At 48.8% G+C, this 22,539-nt stretch overlaps 1 protein-coding gene across 1 annotated transcript in view; it reads right to left on the bottom strand.

The window, feature by feature from the left end:
• Positions 1-22,539, bottom strand: part of UBE2R2 (ubiquitin conjugating enzyme E2 R2) — an 80,493-nt gene that overhangs the window by 8,049 nt on the left and 49,905 nt on the right. Inside the window, exons 2-3 of the mRNA XM_048504219.1 lie at positions 9,981-10,067; positions 1,859-1,956 (exon numbers count right to left, since the gene is read on the bottom strand). Coding sequence (XP_048360176.1) covers positions 1,859-1,956; positions 9,981-10,067 — 185 coding nt within the window. The remainder of the gene's footprint in view (positions 1-1,858; positions 1,957-9,980; positions 10,068-22,539) is intronic.

Genomic DNA, 22,539 nt, shown 5'->3' with positions numbered 1-22,539 from the left:
AAGGGCAATGAGGATGATTGAAGGAGTGGAGCACCTTCCTTATGAGGAGAGGCTGCAGCGTTTGGGACTCTTTAGTTTGGAGAGGAGACGTCTGAGGGGGGATAGGATTGAAGTCTATAAAATTATGCATGGGGTAGAAAATGTTGACAGAGAGAGATTTTTCTCTCTTTCTCACAATACTAGAACCAGGGGGCATCCACTGAAAATGCTGGGGGGAAGAATTAGGACTAATCAAAGGAAACACTTCTTCACGCAACGTGTGACTGGTGTTTGGAATATGCTGCCACAGGAGGCGGTGATGGCCACTCACCTGGATAGCTTTAAAAAGGGCTTGGACAGATTTATGGAGCAGAAGTCGATCTATGGCTACCAATCTTGATCCTCCTTGATCTCAGACTGCAAATGCCTTAGCAGACCAGGTGCTCGGGAACAGCAGCAGCAGCAGAAGGCCATTTCTTTCACCTCCTGCAGGTGAGCTCCCGAAGGCACCTGGTGGGCCACTGCGAGTAGCAGAGTGCTGGACTAGATGGACTCTGGTCTGATCCAGCAGGCTAGTTCTTATGTTCCTATGTTCTTACATGCATGTTTTCAGTGCCTTTCCGTTCTGAATACTCAGCGGGGTGTGTGTGTGCGTTATGTGAGTGGACAAGACGGGCCTCCAGTTCCCATTTGAGAGATGTGGACGGCACGTGTGCCATTCAGGGTCTCAAGTAAAGCTCTTTCTCAACACCTGCAGGGGACACAGAGAACCGAGGGCGCTCGTTCTGGCAGTTTGTTTACAAACAGGAGGGGAGGCTGTTGCCAATGGATTTACAGCATCGCTGTTCGCAGCTTGATTGAACCAAGTGCCTCTTCTCCCCAAACATGATGCTATTATAGCAGGCTACGTCAATGCAAAAACGTCGCTGAACGCCTAAAGGGCGAAGCGGGTGGGTGAAGCCTCTACTTTGCCCCGTTACGACAGCAGTGGAAGAGACCTGGGGACAGACCCATACTGTTTTCTCCTGCCTGCGGACGAAAGTTCAAACTGTCCAAGGCAAATTACTTCCCAATTCTGACAAAATCTTTACAGGAAAACACTGTGTGCAAAGAAATCTTTCAACGTTGGTGACTGATTTGAAGAGATCCTGGCTTTCCTGCTACGTCTGTTGCACTGGCGTAATGCCCATTGGGCAAGGTGGGCAGCTGCCCAGGGCATCACCTTGTGGGGGGCATCAAAATGCTGGGTTCGTTTTTGGGAATTTTTAGTGGTTTTCCATTTTGGCCTGCAGGGGGCGCAGTTTTTAGGCTAGCAGCACCAAAATTTCAGCGTACCATCAGGAGACTGTCCTTATGCTACCCCCCAAGTTTGGTGAGGTTTGGTTCAGGGAGTCCAAAGTTATGGACTCCCAAAGGGGGTGCCCCTATCCCCCATTGTTTCCAATGGGAGCTAATAGGAGATGGGGGCTACAGTTTTGAGGGTCCATAACTTTGGCCCCCCTGACCCAAACTGCACCAAAACTGGGGGGTATCATTAGGGCAGTCTCCTGATGATACGCTGAAATTTTAGTGCTGATATGTCTACAAATGCACCCCCTGCAGGCACCAATGTCCTGGTGCAAAATTTTTTTGGTCGTGGTGGAGTGGCCGCCCATGGGGTCCAACTCAGGTTTTGCCCATGGCTACAGTTTGCCTCGTTACGCCCCTGGCCTGTTGTATTGTTTTGCACAATGGGCTTTACTGCTAGTGAATAAATACTGAACTGCGGAGTCTCGTTCTATTATCTTCTCACCTCAGGCTGGTAACTGAGAAAACGCGCACACAGGCTGAGGGTGGGGAGACCCCTCTGCACGGAGACTTCGCCTCGGAATCCTCTTACCTGACATTCTGGGTTGGGTTCCACCTTTCAGACGGCAGCTCTCCGCTCTGGGGGTCATCTACGGGTGGGTGAAGGATTGAAATACATACATCTCCATTCTGTTCGAAGAAAAGAAAATCAAGACAGGCGGGAGATGAAGTTGTGCAGAAACACATGCTTCTGGTACCCAGACATTCAAGTGGCCCCTGAAAATACAGCAGGGGGCTACACCCCCCCCCCCCACACACACACACACTTCCCACTCCTCATTCCCTATCAGGCTCTTCCTTATACTCTTTGAGTCCCCAAGTGACCGAGATTTTGGGGAGGTATGCAGAGGCGTAGCTGGGCAAATCTGCGCCTGGAACGGCCTGCAAGTTTCCCCACCCCCCACTCCACCCCTTACCTTGCCTTCCAGGTTGATGGTGCGGCACGGGGATCCACGAGGGGGCCCCCAGAAAATTTGGAGGCCACCATCCCCCCTCTGCCCCAGGGACTGGGCAGAGGGGGTTTCCCTGCCCAGCGCCGCTGCCTCCGCAGCGCCTGGGACTATCTGCCTCAGATGTCCCTGTTGGCGCTACGCTTCTGGAGGTATGACCTTTTGAGAGTCAAAGCTCTCTTGACACGCAAAAGCTCACACCCCCAAAAAACTTGCCTGTCTCTGAGGTGCTCCTGGACTCAAATCAAATTTCTACTCCAGACCACCGCAGTGTCAGGATTGGTTCACCCCTGCAATAATCAGCCTCTTGAGCTCCAAAATAGGTTCACTGTCAGGATATCACAAACAGCACCCAAGCAGGCGCCGCGGGAATGGACTTCCACTATATAGCATTTCTTGGTTAACGTCTTTTCCCCGAACATTCCTCCAAACCCCACCCTCGGGATCCCAGCAGGGTAAAATCACTAACAGTGTCCTCAAGCGGTGTGGAGTCTTCAAGGCCAAACTAGAGATAAAGGACCCAAAAAGTTACACCACGGTGTCCTTAAACTCACCATGTGAGTAATATCTAAACCAGGGGTGGCGAACCTTTTCGAGACCGAGTGCCCAAATTGCAACCCAAAACCCACTTATTTATTGCAAAGTGCCAACACAGCAATTTAACCTGAACACTGAGGTTTTAGTATAGGTTGGCTCCGAGATGTGCGTTACTCGGGAGTAAGCTTGGTGGTAGTCGGTGGCTTTGCTTTGAAGCAACCGTGCAACTCTTCCAATGGGTGAATCACGACCCTAGGAGGGTTTACTCAGAAGCAAGCCCCATTGCCAGCAACCGAGCTTACTCCCTGGTAAAAGATCACGCTTTACTTCTTCGCATGAAAATCAGTGAGGTTTAGCAGCGCTTAACAGGGTCCCCTACACTGCTTCCCCAAAACTACGTCTTAGGTTTAATGTGGCCCAGGCCAGCCTAGATGTGTGGGGGGGGGGCAACTCTGTTTGTGTGTGCCCACAGAGAGGGCTCTGAGTGCCACCTGTGGCACCCGTGCCATAGGTTCGCCACCACTGATCTAAACCAATGATATATAAGATACGATTCTGTCTTTGTTTCCCGGTAACAACTCTGGGAGGGGGCTCTCGATTTTGCAGACTGTAAGAATAAGTGGAATGTATTGAATTTATATATACTGATATTTGAATGTATACATTACGGATTGGCTTGAGAAAGAATGATCGAAATGAAACCACATCTGGAGGTTTTGTAGCCAAATAAGACTTTATGCTTGCCTGTTGGATTACATTGAGAACATCTGGAGTGGTTACGGGGAAACAAAGACAGAATCATATCTTATATATCATTGGTTTCGATGTTACTCACTCTGTGAGTTCAAGGACGCCTTGGTGTAACTTTTTTGTCTGTACCTGTTGTGTACCTGCCTTGATTAGCAGCAGTGGCGCAGGAGGTTAAGAGCTGGTGTATCTAATCTGGAGGAACCGGGTTTGATTCCCCGCTCTGCCGCCTGAGCTGTGGAGGCTTATCTGGGGAATTCAGATTAGCTTGTGCACTCCAACACACGCCAGCTGGGTGACCTTGGGCTAGTCACAACTTCTCGGAGCTCTCTCAGCCCCACCTACCTCACAGGGTGTTTGTTGTGAGGGGGGAAGGGCAAGGAGATTGTCAGCCCCTTTGAGTCTCCTACAGGAGAGAAAGGGGGGATATAAATCCAAACTCTTCTTCTTCTTCTTCTTCTTCTTTATGGCAAACTAGAGATAAGGCAGGTCCTGGCTGGCCCAACGGATGAGGAAGTTACTGTGCGCCTAACGCAAAGAAAAACAAGGCCAAGCTTCCCACGTTGCCGCCTGCGCCCGGCCCACCCCGTAGTCTCAAAGTAAGACTCAGGGAAGAGTTGAAATGTTCACAAGTCTTAACAGGATCTTGACATTCAGCTCCCCTAGGATGAATTTCCCCCTTCCCTGGTCCAGGATACCCCCGGAACCATCCCACAGTAAACATCTGTGACCACTGGAGGAGCACAGGAAGACAGGAAGAAGATGAAATTAAAACACTCCTCACAAAGGGTTACCCATTCCCAGACTCAAAGTTGCTCAGCTTGATTTCCACCTCCTTTGTGACCGCAACAGGGAGACAGTTTAGGACACCCGATCGCCAGTAGGGGGAGCCAGAGCTTTTCGGGAAAACGGGGGGAAACGGCCATTCCAGCTTCCTCGCCGGGAAGATTCGATGCAAACAAAGAGGATTCCCCTTTTTCTTCTAGGATGGGCCCGTGGGATTCCAGAGGGAATCTACGCCTTGGGGAACGGGGGGCAAATTTGCCAGGAAAAAGAGCAGAGCAATATCAGGAAACAAAAAACAGAAGCGCTGGGATTTCGGCTTCTCAAACAAGCACCTTTCGGACGGCCACACGAAAGACCTCTCTGCTCTCCGGGAAGAGGACGGCCGTGAGTGGGCCAAGAGGGGCTCCAGCTCTGCTGCCCCCCCCCCACTTTTGAATTTTGCTGTCTTCCCACTGGAGGCAGTCCCGAGTAGATTTCCTGGATCTGCCACATGGACACATGCTAGGCAGCCTTAGGGCTGCAAAGGGGGGCTCTGCCCATCAGGGACTAACAGGAACTCTCTCAGGACCGTTGCCCAGGTACTTGAAGTGGCCACCACAATGGACCAAGGCCCAAACATGGCACAGGGTCCTTCAGGTCCAATGAGCACAAAGGTGTGGATCCCACCGACAGGGGGCTCACAAGGTGCAGACACCCCACCCCCAACAAACACACGCGGACATCCTGACCCAGGGGCTGTTCTATTCAGTGCCAGGAAAGGACTGGAAATGCTGGCAGACATAAACGGGACAGCAAGTCAGGCTGGAAGCAAAAGTGGTAGAGAGGTCAGAGTGTTGGGTTAGGCCTGAGACAACCAGGTTCGAATCCTCACACTGCCTTGGGAGCTGTTTGGATGACCTTAAGAACATAAGAACATAAGAACAAGCCAGCTGGATCAGACCAGAGTCCATCTAGTCCAGCTCTCTGCTACTCGCAGTGGCCCACCAGGTGCCTTTGGGAGCTCACATGCAGGAGGTGAAAGCAATGGCCTGCTGCTGCTGCTGCTGCTCCCGATCACCTGGTCTGCTAAGGCATTTGCAATCTCAGATCAAGGAGGATAAAGATTGGTAGCCATAGATCGACTTCTTCTCCATAAATCTGTCCAAGCCCTTTTAAAGCTATCCAGGTGAGTGGCCATCACCACCTCCTGTGGCAGCATATTCCAAACACCAGTCACACGTTGCATGAAGAAGTGTTTCCTTTGATTAGTCCTAATTCTTCCCCCCAGCATTTTCAATGTATTCCCCCTGGTTCTAGTATTGTGAGAAAGAGAGAAACATTTCTCTCTGTCAACATTGTCTACCCCATGCATAATTTTATAGACTTCAATCATATCCCCCCTCAGACGTCTCCTCTCCAAACTAAAGAGTCCCAAACGCTGCAGCCTCTCCTCATAAGGAAGGTGCTTCAGTCCCTCAATCATCCTCGTTGCCCTTCTCTGCACTTTTTCTATCTCTTCAATATCCTTTTTGAGATGTGGCGACCAGAACTGAACACAGCACTCCAAGTGTGGTCGCATCACTGCTTTATATAAGGGGATGACAATCTTGGCAGTTTTATTATCAACTCCTTTCCTAATGATCCCCAGCATAGAGTTTGCCTTTTTCACAGCTGCCGTGCATTGAGTTGACATTCCCATGGAACTATCAACTTGGGCCAGTCTGCACTCTCAGCCTAACCCAACTTTCTTGGGAAAACTGTGTTGGAGGGCAGCTGTGCTGGTCTGCAGTGGAAGAGCTGGATCGAGTCCAGAAGTCAAGTTAGAAACCATCAAGGGTTTCCCAGGGCAGGCACTCTCGAGAGTCGAAGTTCCTTTTGTCAGATATGAATCTTGAATTTGACAATGTGGGTCTCTAAGGCGCTATCCGAATCTAGCTGTGTTTCAGAAAACGCCACTGCCGCCTCTCCGGGGACCCTGCCCGAGGCTCCTGACAACATAACAGATCGCCAGGGCATAAAACATCACATAAGTGATTCAGAACCCATTACTGATGTGTCCCCAGTCGGAAGCATAAATAAGCACTGTGGCATGAAGTCAGCTTTGGCATTGGGCTCCGTAGCGATGGTTGCCTGAGCCACCCCGAATGCCTGGTGCCGCCTCTGGGAAGGAGAGTCTTGCTCAGTAATTCCAGTTTTGCAGCCTTCTGAACGTGCCGCTTTCATCCATGGCTCCAGTCTGCCCAGGCCCATAGCCAGAAAATTTTCAGGGGGGCGGGGAGCAAATGAGTACAGTGGGGGGAAGAGGGTCAGCTCATCATTATTTATTTATTTGAGTTTGGGTGCTGTGTGGTTTTCGGTTCTTCAGATGCCAGCCACAGATGCAGGCGAAACGTCAGGAGAGAATGCTGCTAGAACACGGCCATACAGCCCGGAAACCACACAGCACCCAAGTGATTCCGACCATGAAAGCCTTCGACAATATTTATTTGAGCTTTATTATTTATTTACCAGTTTTGTATTTGAGACTCAAGCAGCATGCATAGAATAAAGCAACATAACCAGATAGCATAGCATGAGGGATCTAATAAGCAATGCAATAGGATAAGGATGTTGTGAGTTCTCCAGGTTGTATGGCTGTGTTCCAGTAGTATTTTCTCCTCTAACATTTTGCCTGCATCTGTGGCTGGCAGACCAGATCCTCTGAAAATGCCAGCCACAGATGCAGGCGAAACGTCAGGAGAAAACACTACGGGAACACGGCCATACAACCCAGAAAACCCACAACACCCTAGTGATTCCGGCTGTAAAAGCCTTCAACGATACAACAGGGCTAGGATTACAAAAATTAGAAAACTGCAAAAAAGTTTCACACATCCTACGTCACCTTCTCCCCGCCCCCCCCCCCCCAAGGCTTTTAAATTAGGACACATCAGCCCTGCTAACTGCTAATTCTGTTCTAGCCGATTGCATAGAGGATTCACAACTGGAAGATTTATGACAGGATTCACACCTCTTTCGCTCAGTTCCTTCCTTTTCTAACACAGAGAATTTGCACTCAAAAGACTCATCAGGAGTGGAGGGGCAGGACAAATGGTTGATGGGGGCCCGGTCCCTTTTTGCACGACCGGGGCTACAGGCCCGAGCCTGCCCTATGCCCAGGAGAAAGAGCAGCTGTACAGGCTGAGCAGCCGAAGAAGAAACGCAGAGGAGCCCCACCAGGCCCCAAAGGGTCAAAAAATCCAAACTTCACATACACGCTACAGGGGTCAGTGCTACCAGTCACAGACCAGGAAAGGGATTTGGGAGTCTTAGTGGATAGTTCCATGGGAATGTCAACTCAATGCATGGCAGCTGTGAAAAAGGCAAACTCTATGCTGGGGATCATTAGGAAAGGAGTTGAGAATAAAACTGCAAGGATTGTCATGCCCTTATATAAAGCCGTGGTGCGACCGCACTTGGGAGTGCTGTGTTCAGTTCTGGTCACCACATCTCAAAAAGGATATTGAAGAGATAGAAAAAGTGCAGAGAAGGGCAACGAGGATGATTGAGGGACTGGAGCACCTTCCTTATGAGGAGAGGCTGCAGCATTTGGGACTCTTTAGTTTGGAGAGGAGACGTCTGAGGAGGGATAGGATTGAAGTCTATGAAATTATGCATGGGGTAGAAAATGTTGACAGAGAGAATTTTTTCTCTCTTTTTCACAATACTAGAACCAGGGGGCATCCATTGAAAATGCTGGGGGGAAGAATTAGGACTAATCAAAGGAAACACTTCTCCACGCAACGTGTGATTGGTGTTTGGAATATGCTGCCACAGGAGGTGGTGATGGCCACTAACCTGGATAGCATTAAAAGGGGCTTGGACAGATTTATGGAGGAGAAGTCGATTTATGGCTACCAATCTTGATCCTCCTTGATCTGAGATTGCAAATGCCTTAACAGACCAGGTGATCGGGAGCAACAGCCGCAGAAGGCCATTGCTTTCACCTCCTGCACGTGAGCTCCCAAAGGCACCTGGTGGGCCACTGCAAGTAGCAGAGAGCTGGACTAGATGGACTCTGGTCTGATCCAGCTGGCTTGTTCTTATGTTCTTCTTATGTTCTTAAAGCCTGCTCTGAGACCCCAATGCAGCCATGGTGTTCTGGCTGGTTTCCCCAGCTGGGAGGAATCCAGTGTGTGTGGAAGGGGGCGGGGGGCTAAAGCAATACAGTGGAGGCAGCACCTTGCTGCCACTCTACAAGGCTGAAACCCCGGAGGACAGAGTCCGGATTCAAAACAGAATAGAGAGCTGGGCCAAAACTAACAAAATGAATTTCGAGAGACAAACGTTAGATTCTACACTTAGGCAGAAAAAATGAAATGCACAGGTATAGGATGGGTGACACCTGGCTTGACAACAGTACATGTGAAAGGGATCTGGGAGTAGACCACAAGCTGAACATGAGTCAGCAGTGTGATGCAACGGCCAAGAAAGCCAATGCGATTCTGGGATGCATCAATAAGAGTATAGTGTCTATATCAAGGGAAGTAATTGTACCACTCTACTCTGCATTGATCAGACCTCAGCTAGAGTACTGTGTTTAGTTCTGGGCACCACAATTTAAGAAGGATATTGACAAGCTGGAACGTGTCCAAAGGAAGGCAACCAAAATGGTAAATGGTCTGGAATCCATGCCCTATGACAGTGGTGGCGAACCTCTGGCACGGGTGCCAGAGGTGGCACTCAGAGCCCTCTCTGTGGGCACGCACAAACAGAATCACCCCGCCCCCCCCCCCATATCTAGGCTGGCGGGCCACTGAGCTCGATTATTAGCATTAAACCTAAGACCTAATTTTGGGGAAGCAGTGTAGGTAACCCTGTCGAAAGCTGTTAAGAGAAGCCCCACTGATTTTCATATGTATGTGTGAAAGAACTAGTAGCGATCGCTTTACCTGGGAGTAGCTGGAGTTGCTTCTGGGCAATGGGCCTTGCTTCTGAGCAAACCCTTCTAGGGTCATGATTCATCTGTTGGAAGAGCTGCACAGTTGCTTCAAAGCAAAGCCACCAACTACCACCAAGCTTACTCCCGAGTAACGCACGCCTCGGAGCCAACCGTTTTTCCTAAACTAAAACCTCAGTATTCAGGTTAAATTGCCATGGGGGCACTTTGCAATAAATAAGTGGGTTTTGGGTTGTAATTTGGGCACTCGGTCTCGAAAAGGTTCGCCATCACTGCCCTGTGAAGAAAGACTTCGGAAGCTGGGGATGTTTAGTCTGGAGAACTGAAGGTTAAGGGGGGAACATGATAGCCATGTTTAGATATCTGAAGGATGTCATGTTGGTGATGGAGCAAGCTTTTTTTCTGCTACCTCAGAGACTAGGACACAGAGTAATGGGTTCGAGGTGCAGGAAAAGAGATTCCACCTAAACATTAGGAAGAACAGCCTGTCAGGGCTGTTCGACAGTGGAATTCACTGCCTTGGAGAGTGGTGGAGTTTGCTTCTTCGGAGGTTTTTTAAACAGAGGCTAAATGATCATATGTCAGGAGTGTTTGACGGAACACTGTTTGCGTCAATCTTGTTAGTTTGCCACAGCTGGTGATTTTGGATGCAATAATAAGCAAGCTACTTCACACTATTCAAAAATGTTTGGACACACGGAGACGTGTGCTCTTACCTCATAAATGTTGGGATGCCACATTTTGGTCAGGAACCTGAAGGTAGGCGGTGAATATGGGTAGTCCATAGGAAATTTAATATGAGCCTGAAACAGAACAAGACGCCGGGGTTAGACACAGAATTATTCAAACACACGGATGAACAGATCCTGCAGAGAAAAATCAGAGTGATGACTGCAAACGGGAGTTCTGCTTCGCCAGGCTTAACAAGCGCACGGACAAAAGTGATCCCGTCAACATTATGTTTCTAAAAGGCTCCGGACCAAGTGTGGAAGTCATGGGATAAGCAGGCGGTGGGTCCTTTCATGGATTAAAAATTGGCTAAATGACAGGAAGCAGAAAGCAGAAATAAGTAGGTAATTCTCGTAACCGAGGCAAGTGAGCAGTGGGTACCTATATCAAACATTGGCATGAGGACCAGGGCTATTTAAATTCTTCCTAAATGGTTTCATAATGGGGAAGAACAGCCCAGTGCTCAAGTTTGCAGTGTATTAATCTAGACACGAGATGTAAAGTTTCTGGAAATTATGAAGCCACAAAAGACCACTGCTCCCCTCTCCATCTTTTCCCTGAAGAAAACAGAAAATGAATGGAATATAATTGTCAAAGGCGTTCACGGCCGGAATCACTGGGGTGCTGTGTGGTTTCCGGGCTGTCTGGCCGTGTTCTAGCAGCATTCTCTCCTGACGTTTCGCCTGCATCTGTGGCTGGCATCTTCAGATCCTCACCAGATGTTCATGGACTTCAGATCCTCTGAAGATGCCAGCCACAGATGCAGGCGAAACGTCAGGAGAGAATGCTGCTAGAACACGGCCAGACAGCCCGGAAACCACACAGCACCTGAATGGAATAGTTTGTTACTTCCATATAAATGCCAGCTTAGACTAGATCAGAAATTTTATTCACACCCTGACCTCCCCCAGCGAGGTGGGCTCAGAGTGGCTTACATTCACACACAATGCACATAAAACACGAGTTTTAAAATTTAAAGCCAGTTTACAATAAACACGAATAAATAATAAATTTGGCACTTGATACTGTATTGCTGCTTTCTCAAACTGCATAATTTATAACTTATTACCACATGAAACTGTACTGACGGACCTGTTTATGTGCTTTATGAATGCGTTTTCTGAAAGAAAACTGCACATATATCCAAAATTGAGATTGAGTGACAAGCTGCGGTCCCCCTAACCTACAATATTGTAGTATTTGCAACGTGCAAGGAAGGAAAACAAAAGTTACAATAACAAAACAAAATTATTTGCACAGAAGCAGAGTTACATAATCACAAGGCATAAGGTAATTCACATATGTGAATATCACATTACGGAATTTTGGAATTGCTGCTATAATGTATTTTAATGAATTTTAATGTTTTATCACTATTGTATTTATGAGATCTTATATTGTATTTGTTTTATGTCTCATGGTACACCGCCCAGAGCCCTTCGCGGGTTGGGTGGTCTATCAAGCCTAATAAATAACAACAACAACAACAACAACATCTCTCCAAGACTGCATTTCCCCATATTGCCCTACAAGGCCCCACCATCAAAAGTGACTTATTGGTGCTGAACTTACACAGTTGTTGTCAACGGTGTGTGTTTGTGTGCAAAGTGCCGTGGAGTTGTAGCCAACTTATAGAAACCTCAGCACGGGGCTTCCAAGGCACGGGAGAAGCACAGGGGGTGTTGATGAGTGTCCCTCCCGTGGACCGACCCTGCCTAGCTTCTGAGCATACCAGGCCTCCTTCCCTCCCACTGCCAACAGTAGTCACCGTTAAATAAGAAAAAAAATTAAAGGATATGACTACACCAGAAGTCTGCAACCTGCACTTGGGCTTCCTCTGTATTTCTGTGTATATGTGGCTCTGCCTCCTTAGCCATTTTGTGGTTGCACCCACCACCCTGTGCCAGAATTTCAAAGGTGCCCCTCCCCCGCAAAAAGGTCAGGGACTCTGGTGGAAAGGAACTGGTGGGCACAAGAATATTGGACACCTGTTCCATAGCAAACCAGGACCTTTTGAGGCAGCCTCCAAAAAAGCTCAGCCAGTAATATGATCATCTTTTGGTGTCACCTGAAAAAATCAACAAAACCTGGCTACCAGTACTAAAAGGTACCCAAAACCCAAAACCAGACATTCAAAGGCAACTGCACACGAACTCCACCCAGACACACGCAAATGCAATTGTAAATGCAAATCCATATGCGGTTGTGAATGTGACTGGTAATGCAACAGCAAATGAACTCCACTCAGACACGAGCAAATGTGCCTCCCCCAAAGAGGTGGACAAAAATATATACCCCGCCGTACAATCACTCCACACTGTGGCACAGAGAGACATACAGCTTGCCTTGACGCACTTCTGAAGAGGAGTGGAAAGCAAAAAACGCGTCACACACTTAAACGGAGGTTGCACTTAGCCAATATAATATGTAAAATGATTTCTTTTCAACAAATTTTAGTATAACAATCCATAAGGTATGAGTATATAGCATTCAAAAATAAGACGACCATATCCATGGTTTAACCAACTAAGAATTGGGTTCTATTTACACCCAATAAATATATTTCAAATTTTTATGTAGAAACCAAAGTTCAACATCCAGTTCATAAATTATATCCACGTGGATAACAACTTATAGAATCAATCAAAGTAAGTCTCTCGAACGCCTCACGCGTTTCCAAAGCGTTTTCGTTGATGTCTTCCTCAGGAGAAGAACAATTTCATTCATTTTCTTTCTCACATTTCTTATATGCCATATAGATTTTTTGTCTCTCATCAGAGCTGACTTGAACCCAAAAGCGGCTAAGTGCAACCTCCGTTTAAGTGTGTGACGCGTTTTTTGCTTTCCATTCCTTACGTTACACACAATTGTTGTTGTTTGTTTGTTTGTTGCACTTCTGAAGAGGCCAGTCGTAGATGTGAGCAAAATGTTAGCAGCACAACTACCAGACCATGGCCACGCAGTCCAGAAAACCCACAACAGCCATTTGATTCCAACCACGAACAACACAAGCCAACTGTTCAATTAACCAAAGAGGCCAAAGCTCAGCTCAAGGGGCAAAACCGCCCAGTGTTTTCAGGTTGTATTTCTAAAGGCAAACTGTCAGGCGGGGAGGCTGCTTCGTGTTTGGATCACAGCACAGCTGCCAGACGTTTGCCAGCTACACGCCAGCCAGAGCGGGTCGAGGGGTAAGCCTGGGCCGAAATGGAACAAGGCCCGGCGCCGTTGTCGGGAAATGCGCGCCAGCTCGTCCGACGGTGCCGTTTCCCGTCTCCGCACGTCAGGAGCTGTTTAGCTGAGAGCTGGCAGCCGCAGCCGGAGCAAGGAAGGCCTCGCAGCTCAGCCTGCTGCGGAGTTGCTTACGACGGCGAAGACGTGAGGAAGGAGAGCACAGCTCCTCCCTTGGCAATTGGCAGGCTGCACAACTCAAGAAGTTACGTGCTCCTCCTTGACAGGCAGGTTTTTTGTCGGCACATGTTAGCACCGTGCCCACGTTGCCTGAGCTGCCAAGAGGGAAAAAGGGATTAGCCCAGCAACATGCCACGGCTAATGTTTGGGGGGAAGGGGGGATGGGGGAGCGGTTTGAGGCACAGCAGGGCTTTGGAACAGCTTCATCACACGCGGAACAGAGGTGGCTAAAGAGGCATTGTTTCATCTGCGTGGCCCTCTGCAAATTTGATGAAGGCGGTGAAGATTTCAAAGGCAGGAGCAAAAGGAGATCTGTATTAAACCTGCTCAGAGGGTGACAGACTGGGGGGGGGGGGAGTCCCCGAGAGCACGTCCCCCGCTCAGAAGAGCTCCAAGGAAATGGCAAACGCAGCCAGTGCCTCCATGCAGGTCCCCGTGCACCCCATCGCCCACTCTGCTTGTGGGGCTCACCACAAGAGACGGGGAAAGAGCAGCCGAAGGAGTGGCAGTTGCCGAAGGGTGGCAGCGGCCCAATGTGTACTCCGTTCTCACCGCACATATCACCATGATCAACAAGCGACAACTTAGCCCATCACAGCAAGTTGCAGCTTCGGTTGTTTGATGCAACCTAGGATAAGATTTGACCCTACGTTTACTCCCTAAAAGTGGCAGTAACATCATCACAGCAGTGCTGCCCCTCCCTGCTCTGAGAGGTGGGCTGCATGAATCTCAATCCTCCCCCACCAAAAAAAGTTTAAGAGGGGTTTACCAGGCAAAGTACCAGAGCAGGAAGGTCTTCGGTATTGCCCTTGCGGCACGCACACTCTCTCGGCCTTTCCGCCAGGAGGGATTTCAGTATCCATTCGCCGGCCAGAGCTCCATAATGCCCCAATGCATCTTCTCAGTGGTGGGGTTCAAATAATTTAACAACCGGTTCCAGTGGTGGGATTCAAATAATTTTAACAACTGGTTGTTTGCAAGCACCATTTTAACAACCGGTTCTGCTGAAGTGGTGCGAACCTGCTGAATCCCACCACTGCATCTTCTACACGAGACACTGCTCCTCCTGCCCCCCCCCCCCGGTGCCACTATGGGCCCTTCCGCACTGTAGGATTCGACCTTAGATCGACTTGGGTCCAACCCGGGTACTCCGCACAGCCATAGCGTCGGACTTGTGTCTGACTCGACTCACCCCCCTCTCCCCGTTAAATTTTCGAGCTCAACTGGGAACTCGGGTTGCACTCAAGCCGAAGCCGGCGGAATGTGGAATCTCCCTCGCCTTGACTCTGCCAGCCAGCCAATCACAGCGCAGTATTTCGCCCATGCGCAGAACGGGAGACTTGTGGCGGCGGCGAGAAGCACGCCTTAAAAAAAACCCCCAGTAACAGCAGAGTTGAGCTCAGGTAACTCAGCAACCAATCGGGACACAGCGCAGGGAGGTGGTCCCGCCCTCTGAACTCGGCTCCGGAGACACAAGTCAGCTGCTGTGTGGAGAACGGAGGAGTCGAGCTCAGGTAACGGATTTCCGCGGACACGAGTCGAACCTGAGTCGCCTTGTGTGTGCGGAGAGGGCCTATGGTGGCCAAGGAGCAGAAGTTGACTTTCTCCAGACGTCTGTTGGATCCACACCACTGAGGAACTGGTCCCACACCCTTAATTTCAACTCCTGCCGTTATAATTCCCCCACCCTTCCTGTGTTCACTACATAATAAAGGTGTATCATCACAAAAGCAGGCACTAGTCAAAAGCCATCACAAAAGCAGGCACTAGTCAAATACATCATGCAACACAGAAAAAGGGCAGGGATTGTGCAGTTGCAATTAGTGTAATAAGCAAAATGGCACAATATACGGCTTGCCGTCAAACGGGGCTGAATATTCAACAATTCAGTTCAGCGAATTTTACCGACACAAACAGTGAGGGTAAGAAACACGCTTCGCTCCAACTGTTCCAATTCCAATCAAGCGTTTCCTGCAGAGCAGCACGAGGTCAGTTTCAAAGACACGATTAGCTTCCTCTAATGTGAAACTGAACGTTTCTCATTCATTTCATATTAGAGAAAAACATATATTTACGTTTTCGAAACTGACCTTGTAAGAAACGCTTGATTGGAATTGGAACAGTTGGAGCAACGCCTGTTATTTAGCCTCTCTGTTTATGTTGTACTGAAGCAAGTAATCAAATACACACGTTTGCATTCAAGTCACACCAATCTCTAGCAGAACATGACCCTACCCCCCTGATCACTATGGTCATCATCCGTGGCCCTGCTTCAGATGCTGGTGCCATTTGAGGCTAGATGAGTTGCAACCATATGCTGCCACAGGAGGTGGTGACAGCCACTAACCTGGATAGCTTTAAAAGGGGCTTGGATAGATTTATGGAGGAGAAGTCGATCTATGGCTCCCAATCTTGATCCTCCTTGATCTCAGATTGCAAATACCTTAACAGACCAGGCGATCGGGAACAGCAGCAGCAGAAGGCCCTTGCTTTCACCTCCTGCATGTGAGCTCCCAAAGGCACCTGGTGGGCCACTGCAAGTAGCGGAGAGCTGGACTAGATGGACTCTGGTCTGATCCAGCTGGCTTGTTCTTATGTTCTAACCTGAGAGCAGGGCCTTCTCAGTTGTGGCCCTGAAATTACGGATTTCCCTGTGCGGTTGGCCTCCCAACCACTGTCTTCTGCCAACAGGTGAGGATTTTTTAGTTCCGTCTGACGGCCGCTCAGCAACCCTCCTTGACGCTTCTTCCCATTTAAGAGTTTTTTTGTGGAGAAGTCCAGAGGTTTGTGTTTTGTTGGGTTGCTATCCATTTTTAAACCTGCTTTGCTCTTTTGACGGTTTGCTTCTTTGGGGACTGTGAACTGGGCGGAAAAGTGAGCATAAAATGTTTTGAATAAATAATCTGTAACAAAAAGGACAATTTGGCCTGAATCGCCCAGGCTAACCCGATCTCTTCAGATCTCAAAAGTTAGCAAGTGTTTGGATTGGGAGACCTCCGAGGAACACCAGGCTTGCGATGCAGAGAGAAATCAACTCTGAACATCTCTCGCCTTGAAAACCCCTCCGACAATTGTCAACTATGACTCGACAGCAAATAAAATAAGACAAAATGGCCTGTGCCAGACATAACTTATCAGAAAATGAAGCCAGAGGTCACAAAATCGGCCAGCAGTTTCAGAATGCTGATGGGGGCTTGCAGTGTCCAAAATGAAGGAAATTGGAAATTGGAAGGAAAGAGGAGACGTCTGAGGGGGGACGTGATTGAAGTCTATAAAATTATGCATGGGGTAGAAAATGTCGACAGAGAGAAATTTCTCTCTCTTTCTCACAATACTAGAACCAGGGGGCATTCATTGAAAATGCTGGGGGGAAGAATTAGGACTAATCAAAGGAAACACTTCTTCACGCAACGTGTGATTGGTGTTTGGAATATGCTGCCACAGGAGGTGGTGATGGCCACTAACCTGGATTGCTTTAAAAGGGGCTTGGACAGATTGATGGAGGAGAAGTCGATCTATGGCTACCAATCTTGATCCTCCTTGATCTCAGATTGCAAATGCCTTAGCAGACCAGGTGCTCGGGAGCAGAAGCAGCAGAAGGCCATTGCTTTCACATCCTGCAGGTGAGCTCCCAAAGGCACCTGGTGGGCCACTGCGAGTAGCCAGGCAGTTTTGGGTCTCCGCTGGGGAAGAAGGCAGAGTATGACCGTTGCTATAAATCTAATTCTGACTACAGATAGCAAAAAGGGAAGATCCCTTTGTGCTCGCTCCACGCTCCGCCAGTATCCAAACTTTCGTTTTAAGTATTGTAAGTGCAGCAAACTACAAGGTTGGCGATGACAGCAAGCAGCCAGCCCTCTGGAAAAGAAATAAATTCTCTGCTGCATGTGGCACGAACAACAACGGGCCACCGGATGACCGCTGGCTTATCCCATGCTCCTCGCTCCCAGGCAAAGCGAACGAGGAATGTCAACTCAATGCATGGCAGCTGTGAAAAAGGCAAACTCTATGCTGGGGATCATTAGGAAAGGAATTGATAATAAAACTGCAAGGATTGTCATGCCCTTATATAAAGCCGTGGTGCGACCGCACTTGGAGTCCTGTGTTCAGTTCTGGTCGCCACATCTCAAAAAGGATATCAAAGAGATAGAAAAAGTGCAGAGAAGGGCAACGAGGATGATTGAGGGACTGGAGCACCTTCCTTATGAGGAGAGGCTGCAGCGTTTGGGACTCTTTAGTTTGGAGAGGAGGCGTCTGAGGGGGGATATGATCGAAGTCTATAAAATTATGCATGAGGGCCACTGCTCTCACATCCTGCATGTGAGCTCCCAAAGGCACCTGGTGGGCCAATGCAAGTAGCAGAGAGCTGGACTAGATGGACTCTGGTCTGATCCAGCTGGCTTGTTCTTATGTTCTTAAGGAGAGCTGTTCTAAGTAAATAGCAATCCATCTAAAGACCAGGAGCTACACAAGAGTTCCAAAGCTGGAAACTGAAGTCAAAAGCACGCCACGGAGCAAAGATGGTGGAGCGCAGTCCCAGAAATAGCCCCCTTGGCAATCCCAGGGCTTGCACCGCTGCCCGGGCATGGAGGAACCCTATGCATGCCAGCCTTGCTGGTTTGGAGCACCCAAAAATAGAAACATGATACACAATCTCTCTCTCTCTCTTTCTCACACACACATAGATGAGCTTGTGCACAAAAACAAACGCTGTTCCCCCACATGCTCGTCTGATGCCAACCACTGGCAAATAAATGACTCGCTGCTCTGGGGAACAGTACCACATGAAAGAACCCCCCCCCCAAAAAAAAGCAAGATTCGGGCTGCACCAGATGCAACTGGAGGGTGAGCCAATCCCCCCTGCCGCACCCGATCCAGCCTCTGGCCAGGAGCAGCAGTGGCGTAGGAGGTTAAGAACTCGTGTATCTAATCTGGAGGAACTGGGTTTGATTCCCAGCTCTGCCGCCTGAGCTGTGGAGGCTTCTCTGGGGGATTCAGATTAGCCAGTACACTCCCACACACGCCAGCTGGGTGACCTTGGGCTGGTCACAGCTTCTCGGAGCTCTCTCAGCCCCACCTACCTCACAGGGTGTTTGTTGTGAGGGGGGGAGGGCAAGGAGATTGTAAGCCCCTTTTGAGTCTCCTGCAGGAGAGAAAGGGGGATATAAATCCAAACTCCTCCTCCTCCTCCTCCTCCTCCTGCTGCTGCTGCCAACTTGCAATGAAAAGGACTATTTTTTAGCAGCAGAATCACTCAGACATTTGCAGTCTGGTCCCCCCCTCTCCCCCCGCCGGGCAAGATATCAAAGCTGGACTCAGTGAGGCCTGCGCTCACCCTCTAAAAGCAAAGCCAGCCCTGTGGCCAGAGTCCAGCTCTGCCCCTGCTTTTTGATCGTTCTACAGGTCCCCCCCACCCCAAATTTGCCAAGCCACAATTTTGCAGCTCCAGTTCTGTTGCTTGCTGGCAGAGCTGCATCTTTCTCCCCGCCCTCCATTCCAGCTTACAAGAATGTTCTCCCCTCTTCCATTCTAGCAACCATCCTGTGAGGCAGGCTAAGCCGAGAAACAGCGAGCGGCCCACAACCCCCCGTGGTAGAGGCAGGCGGCCCCCCCTCCCCCAAATCCTAATCTAGCACATTTTCTTCAACATCGCATTGGACATTTTCTTCTCAGGTAGTCCTTCGGAGGAATCAAGGAGGATTTGAGACTCTGAAGAGCTCTGTGATGGAGCACGAAAAGCCAGGAGGAAGGGGGAAAGTCAGGAGCATGGGGGAAAGGGGCAGGAAAGGAAACGGTGGTGAATAGCTCACCACCAGCAATAGATCCAGGGCAAGGCAGAGACTCTACCCCAGAGGTATCCAACTCTGGCGCTTCAGATGTTCATGGACTACAATTCCCATCAGCCCCTGCTGTACTCCTATTGATACATGATTAAGCAGAGGTCTTGCCATTGCCTTCCTCAGTACAGTCTTCCTCCATGGTCCCCCACCCAAGTAGTGATGCCGCTTAGCATCTTCGATCTGATGAGGTCAGGCTGTTGAGGTCATTTTTGATCTGATAAGGTCAGGCTGATGACGTCATCTTCGATCTGATGAGGTCAGGCTGATGAGGTCATCTTCGATCTGATGAGGTAACACCAAACCTGGGAGTGCCAACCACAATGAAATCTAAATACAATTCACTCCCTGCTGCATACAAAAAGACAACCAAATGTATATCTATGAAATTTATAATAACATATCTCAGTGTACTGTTTATAATGAGATTAGAATATTATGAGAAGTTGTCTTAAACTGAGATGTGCTTTTCTTCCTACGTTTTGATTTCTATTCCATTTCGAGTACTTGATAATACCGTATTTCCCCGAAAATAAGACAGTGTCTTATATTAATTTTTGCTCCCAAAGATGCGCTATGTCTTATTTTCAGGGGATGTCTTATTTTTTCTGTGTTCTGTTCGTCGGGCATGCTTCCAAACAAAAACTTTGCCACGTCTTACTTTCGGGGGACGCCTTATATTTCGCACTTCAGCAAAACCTCTACTACATCTTATTTTCTGGGGATGTCTTATATTCGGGGAAACAGGGTAGTAGGTGATTATTGCTTTTAATTGCACTGTGACGCTTTATTATAAATTTCATAGACATGCATTTGGTTGTCTTTTTGTATGCAGCAGGGAGTGACCGGGGGAGGGTGGTATATAAATTAAATTTCGAATCAAATCAAATCAAACTGTATTTTGATTTCATCAGGCTGTACTACACCCTCCCCCACCACCAATCTGATAAACGGGGACCTGGAATTCCTTGGATGATGAAGCGGACCATTCAGAAGAGAGACTGGAGACGCGAAATTACCCTGTACCGGATGAAGGCGGAGGATCCGTTTTCTTATATTGGTTTCGGACCCCTAGCGTAGATTGATTGAATTCTTGTCCCCGTAGAAGGAGGGAATAGTCTGTGCACTGTGCTTCATTTGCACCATTTGAGGAGGAGGAGGAGGAAGAGGAGGAAGAGGAGGAAGAGGAGGAGGAAGAAGAAGAAGAAGAAGAAGAAGAAGAAGAAGAAGAAGAAGAAGAAGAAGAAGAAGAAGAAGAAGAAGAAGAAGAAGAAGAAGAAGAAGAAGAAGAAGAAGAAAGACAAGACGCCGTATTGGGGAGCGTGAAACAGGTGAACAAGGAGCTGTGGATCCAGGAGGGTTGGGGGCAAGACCAGTGGCATCGCCTTATCCTCCAGACCCCTCCTTCGCCCAGCACCCCCGATGTGTACGGTGCTGTACATAATATCACCACGGAAGGAATTTGCTGCCCCCACCCAAAGCAGCTGCCCGTCGGACCAAGACTACTGATCAAACAGTGGTCATGGATTCCTGTGCCTGGATCCTCCTCCACACACACACAAATAATCTATGCAGAAAAGCAGAGGTTGGTTGAGATTCCAGTCCTCGTCTTGTCCTTGCCATGTTAGCTCCAGATGTGCACGTATCTTCTTTCTGTGCACTAATGTCAGCATGGTTGAGAGCAGGTGGATTCTAATCTGGAGAACCAGGTTTGATTCCCCGCTTCACCCCCCCCCCCCCATGAGTGGCAGGTTCTTATCTGGTGAACCAGATGTGTTTCTGCACTCCTACATTCCTGCTGGGTGACCTTAAGAACATAAGAAAGAGCCTGCTGGATCAGACCAGAGTCCATCTAGTCCAGCGCTCTGCTACTCGCTGTGTCCTACCAGGTGCCTTTGGGAGCTCACATGCAGGAGGTGAAAGCAAGGGCCTGCTGCTGCTGCTGCTGCTGCTCCCGAGCACCTGGACTGTTAAGGCATTTGCAACCTCAGATCAAGAAGGATCAAGATTGGTAGCCATAGATCAACTTCTCCTCTTCCATAAATCTGTCCAAGCCCATTTTAAAGCTATCCAGGTTAGTGGCCATCACCACCTCCTGTGGCAGCATATTCCAAACACCAATCACACGTTGCGTGAAGAAGTGTTTCCTTTTATTAGTTCTAATTCTTCCCCCCAGCATTTTCAATGTATGACCTTGGGCTAGCCACAGTTCTCTCTGAACTCTCTCAGCCCCACCTACCTCAACAAGGTGTCTGTTGAGAGCAGCAGTGGCGTAGTGGCTAAGAGCAGTGGTTTAGAGCAGGCGCACTCTGATCTGGAGGAACCGGGTTTGATTCCCCGCTCTGCCGCTTGAGTTGTGGAGGCTTATCTGGGTAATTCAGATTAGCCTGTGCACTCCCACACACACCAGCTAGGTGACCTTGGGCTAGTCACAGCTTTTCGGAGCTCTCTCAGCCCCCCCCCCCACCTCATAGGGTGCTTGTTGTGAGGGGGAAAGGGCAAGGAGATTGTAAGCCCCTTTGAGTCTCCTGCAGGGGAGAAAGGGGGGATATAAATCCAAACTCTTCTTCTTCTTCTTCTTACAGGCCCTGCGGAAACAACCCAAGTTGTTTAATTGATTTACCGTAAATGGTCATTCTCCTGGGGGAGACTGTGGGCATCTTGGATGGGTGATTTCCCAACCCTTTCCCAGGGAGGCAGGAACTAGAATCTTGCAACTTCCTGTGGAAGGCTAACCCCTGTTGATTTTGCGGTCAGTTCCTTTGATCATTTGGGGAAAGCATTTTAAAACCATTTTAAATAGGCTTTGCCTTTGGTTTATTACAAGTTATATGATCTTATCTATTGAGTTAATTCTGCTCTTGGCAAGATGTAAACTGGATTCTCCAGGTCTTCATGTGAAAATGTTCTGGTTGGCGATTGGAGACTTGCAATTCTTAAGTGATGGGGGGGGGGGGGATTGTAAGCCCCTTTGAGTCTCCTACAGAAGAGAAAGGGGGGGATATAAATCCAAACTCCTCTTCTTCTTCTTGTGGGGAGAGGAAGGGAAAGGAGCTTGTAAGCTGCCCTGAGTCTCCTTACAGGAGAGAAAGGTGGGGTACAAATACAAAACTCTTCTTCAATGGAGGAATGTTCCATCCCGTGGATCTTCACCCGGTCTGAATCCAGATGCGCGTTTGTGTCCTTGGAGGCTTCTTGTGAGAAGATCTACATTTCAGCGGGAGGGGAGTTGGAAATAAAAGAGGCCACAGCAGCAACATGCAGGGTTGAGATTGTGCACACTTGGTGGGGAATCAGGGCT

The sequence above is a fragment of the Sphaerodactylus townsendi genome, linkage group LG07 (genome assembly GCF_021028975.2).
Source record: "Sphaerodactylus townsendi isolate TG3544 linkage group LG07, MPM_Stown_v2.3, whole genome shotgun sequence".
In the NCBI taxonomy this organism is placed as follows: domain Eukaryota; kingdom Metazoa; phylum Chordata; class Lepidosauria; order Squamata; family Sphaerodactylidae; genus Sphaerodactylus; species Sphaerodactylus townsendi.
The sequence above is the reverse complement of the archived record's forward strand: the minus strand, read 5'-3'. Positions and strand labels throughout refer to the sequence as shown.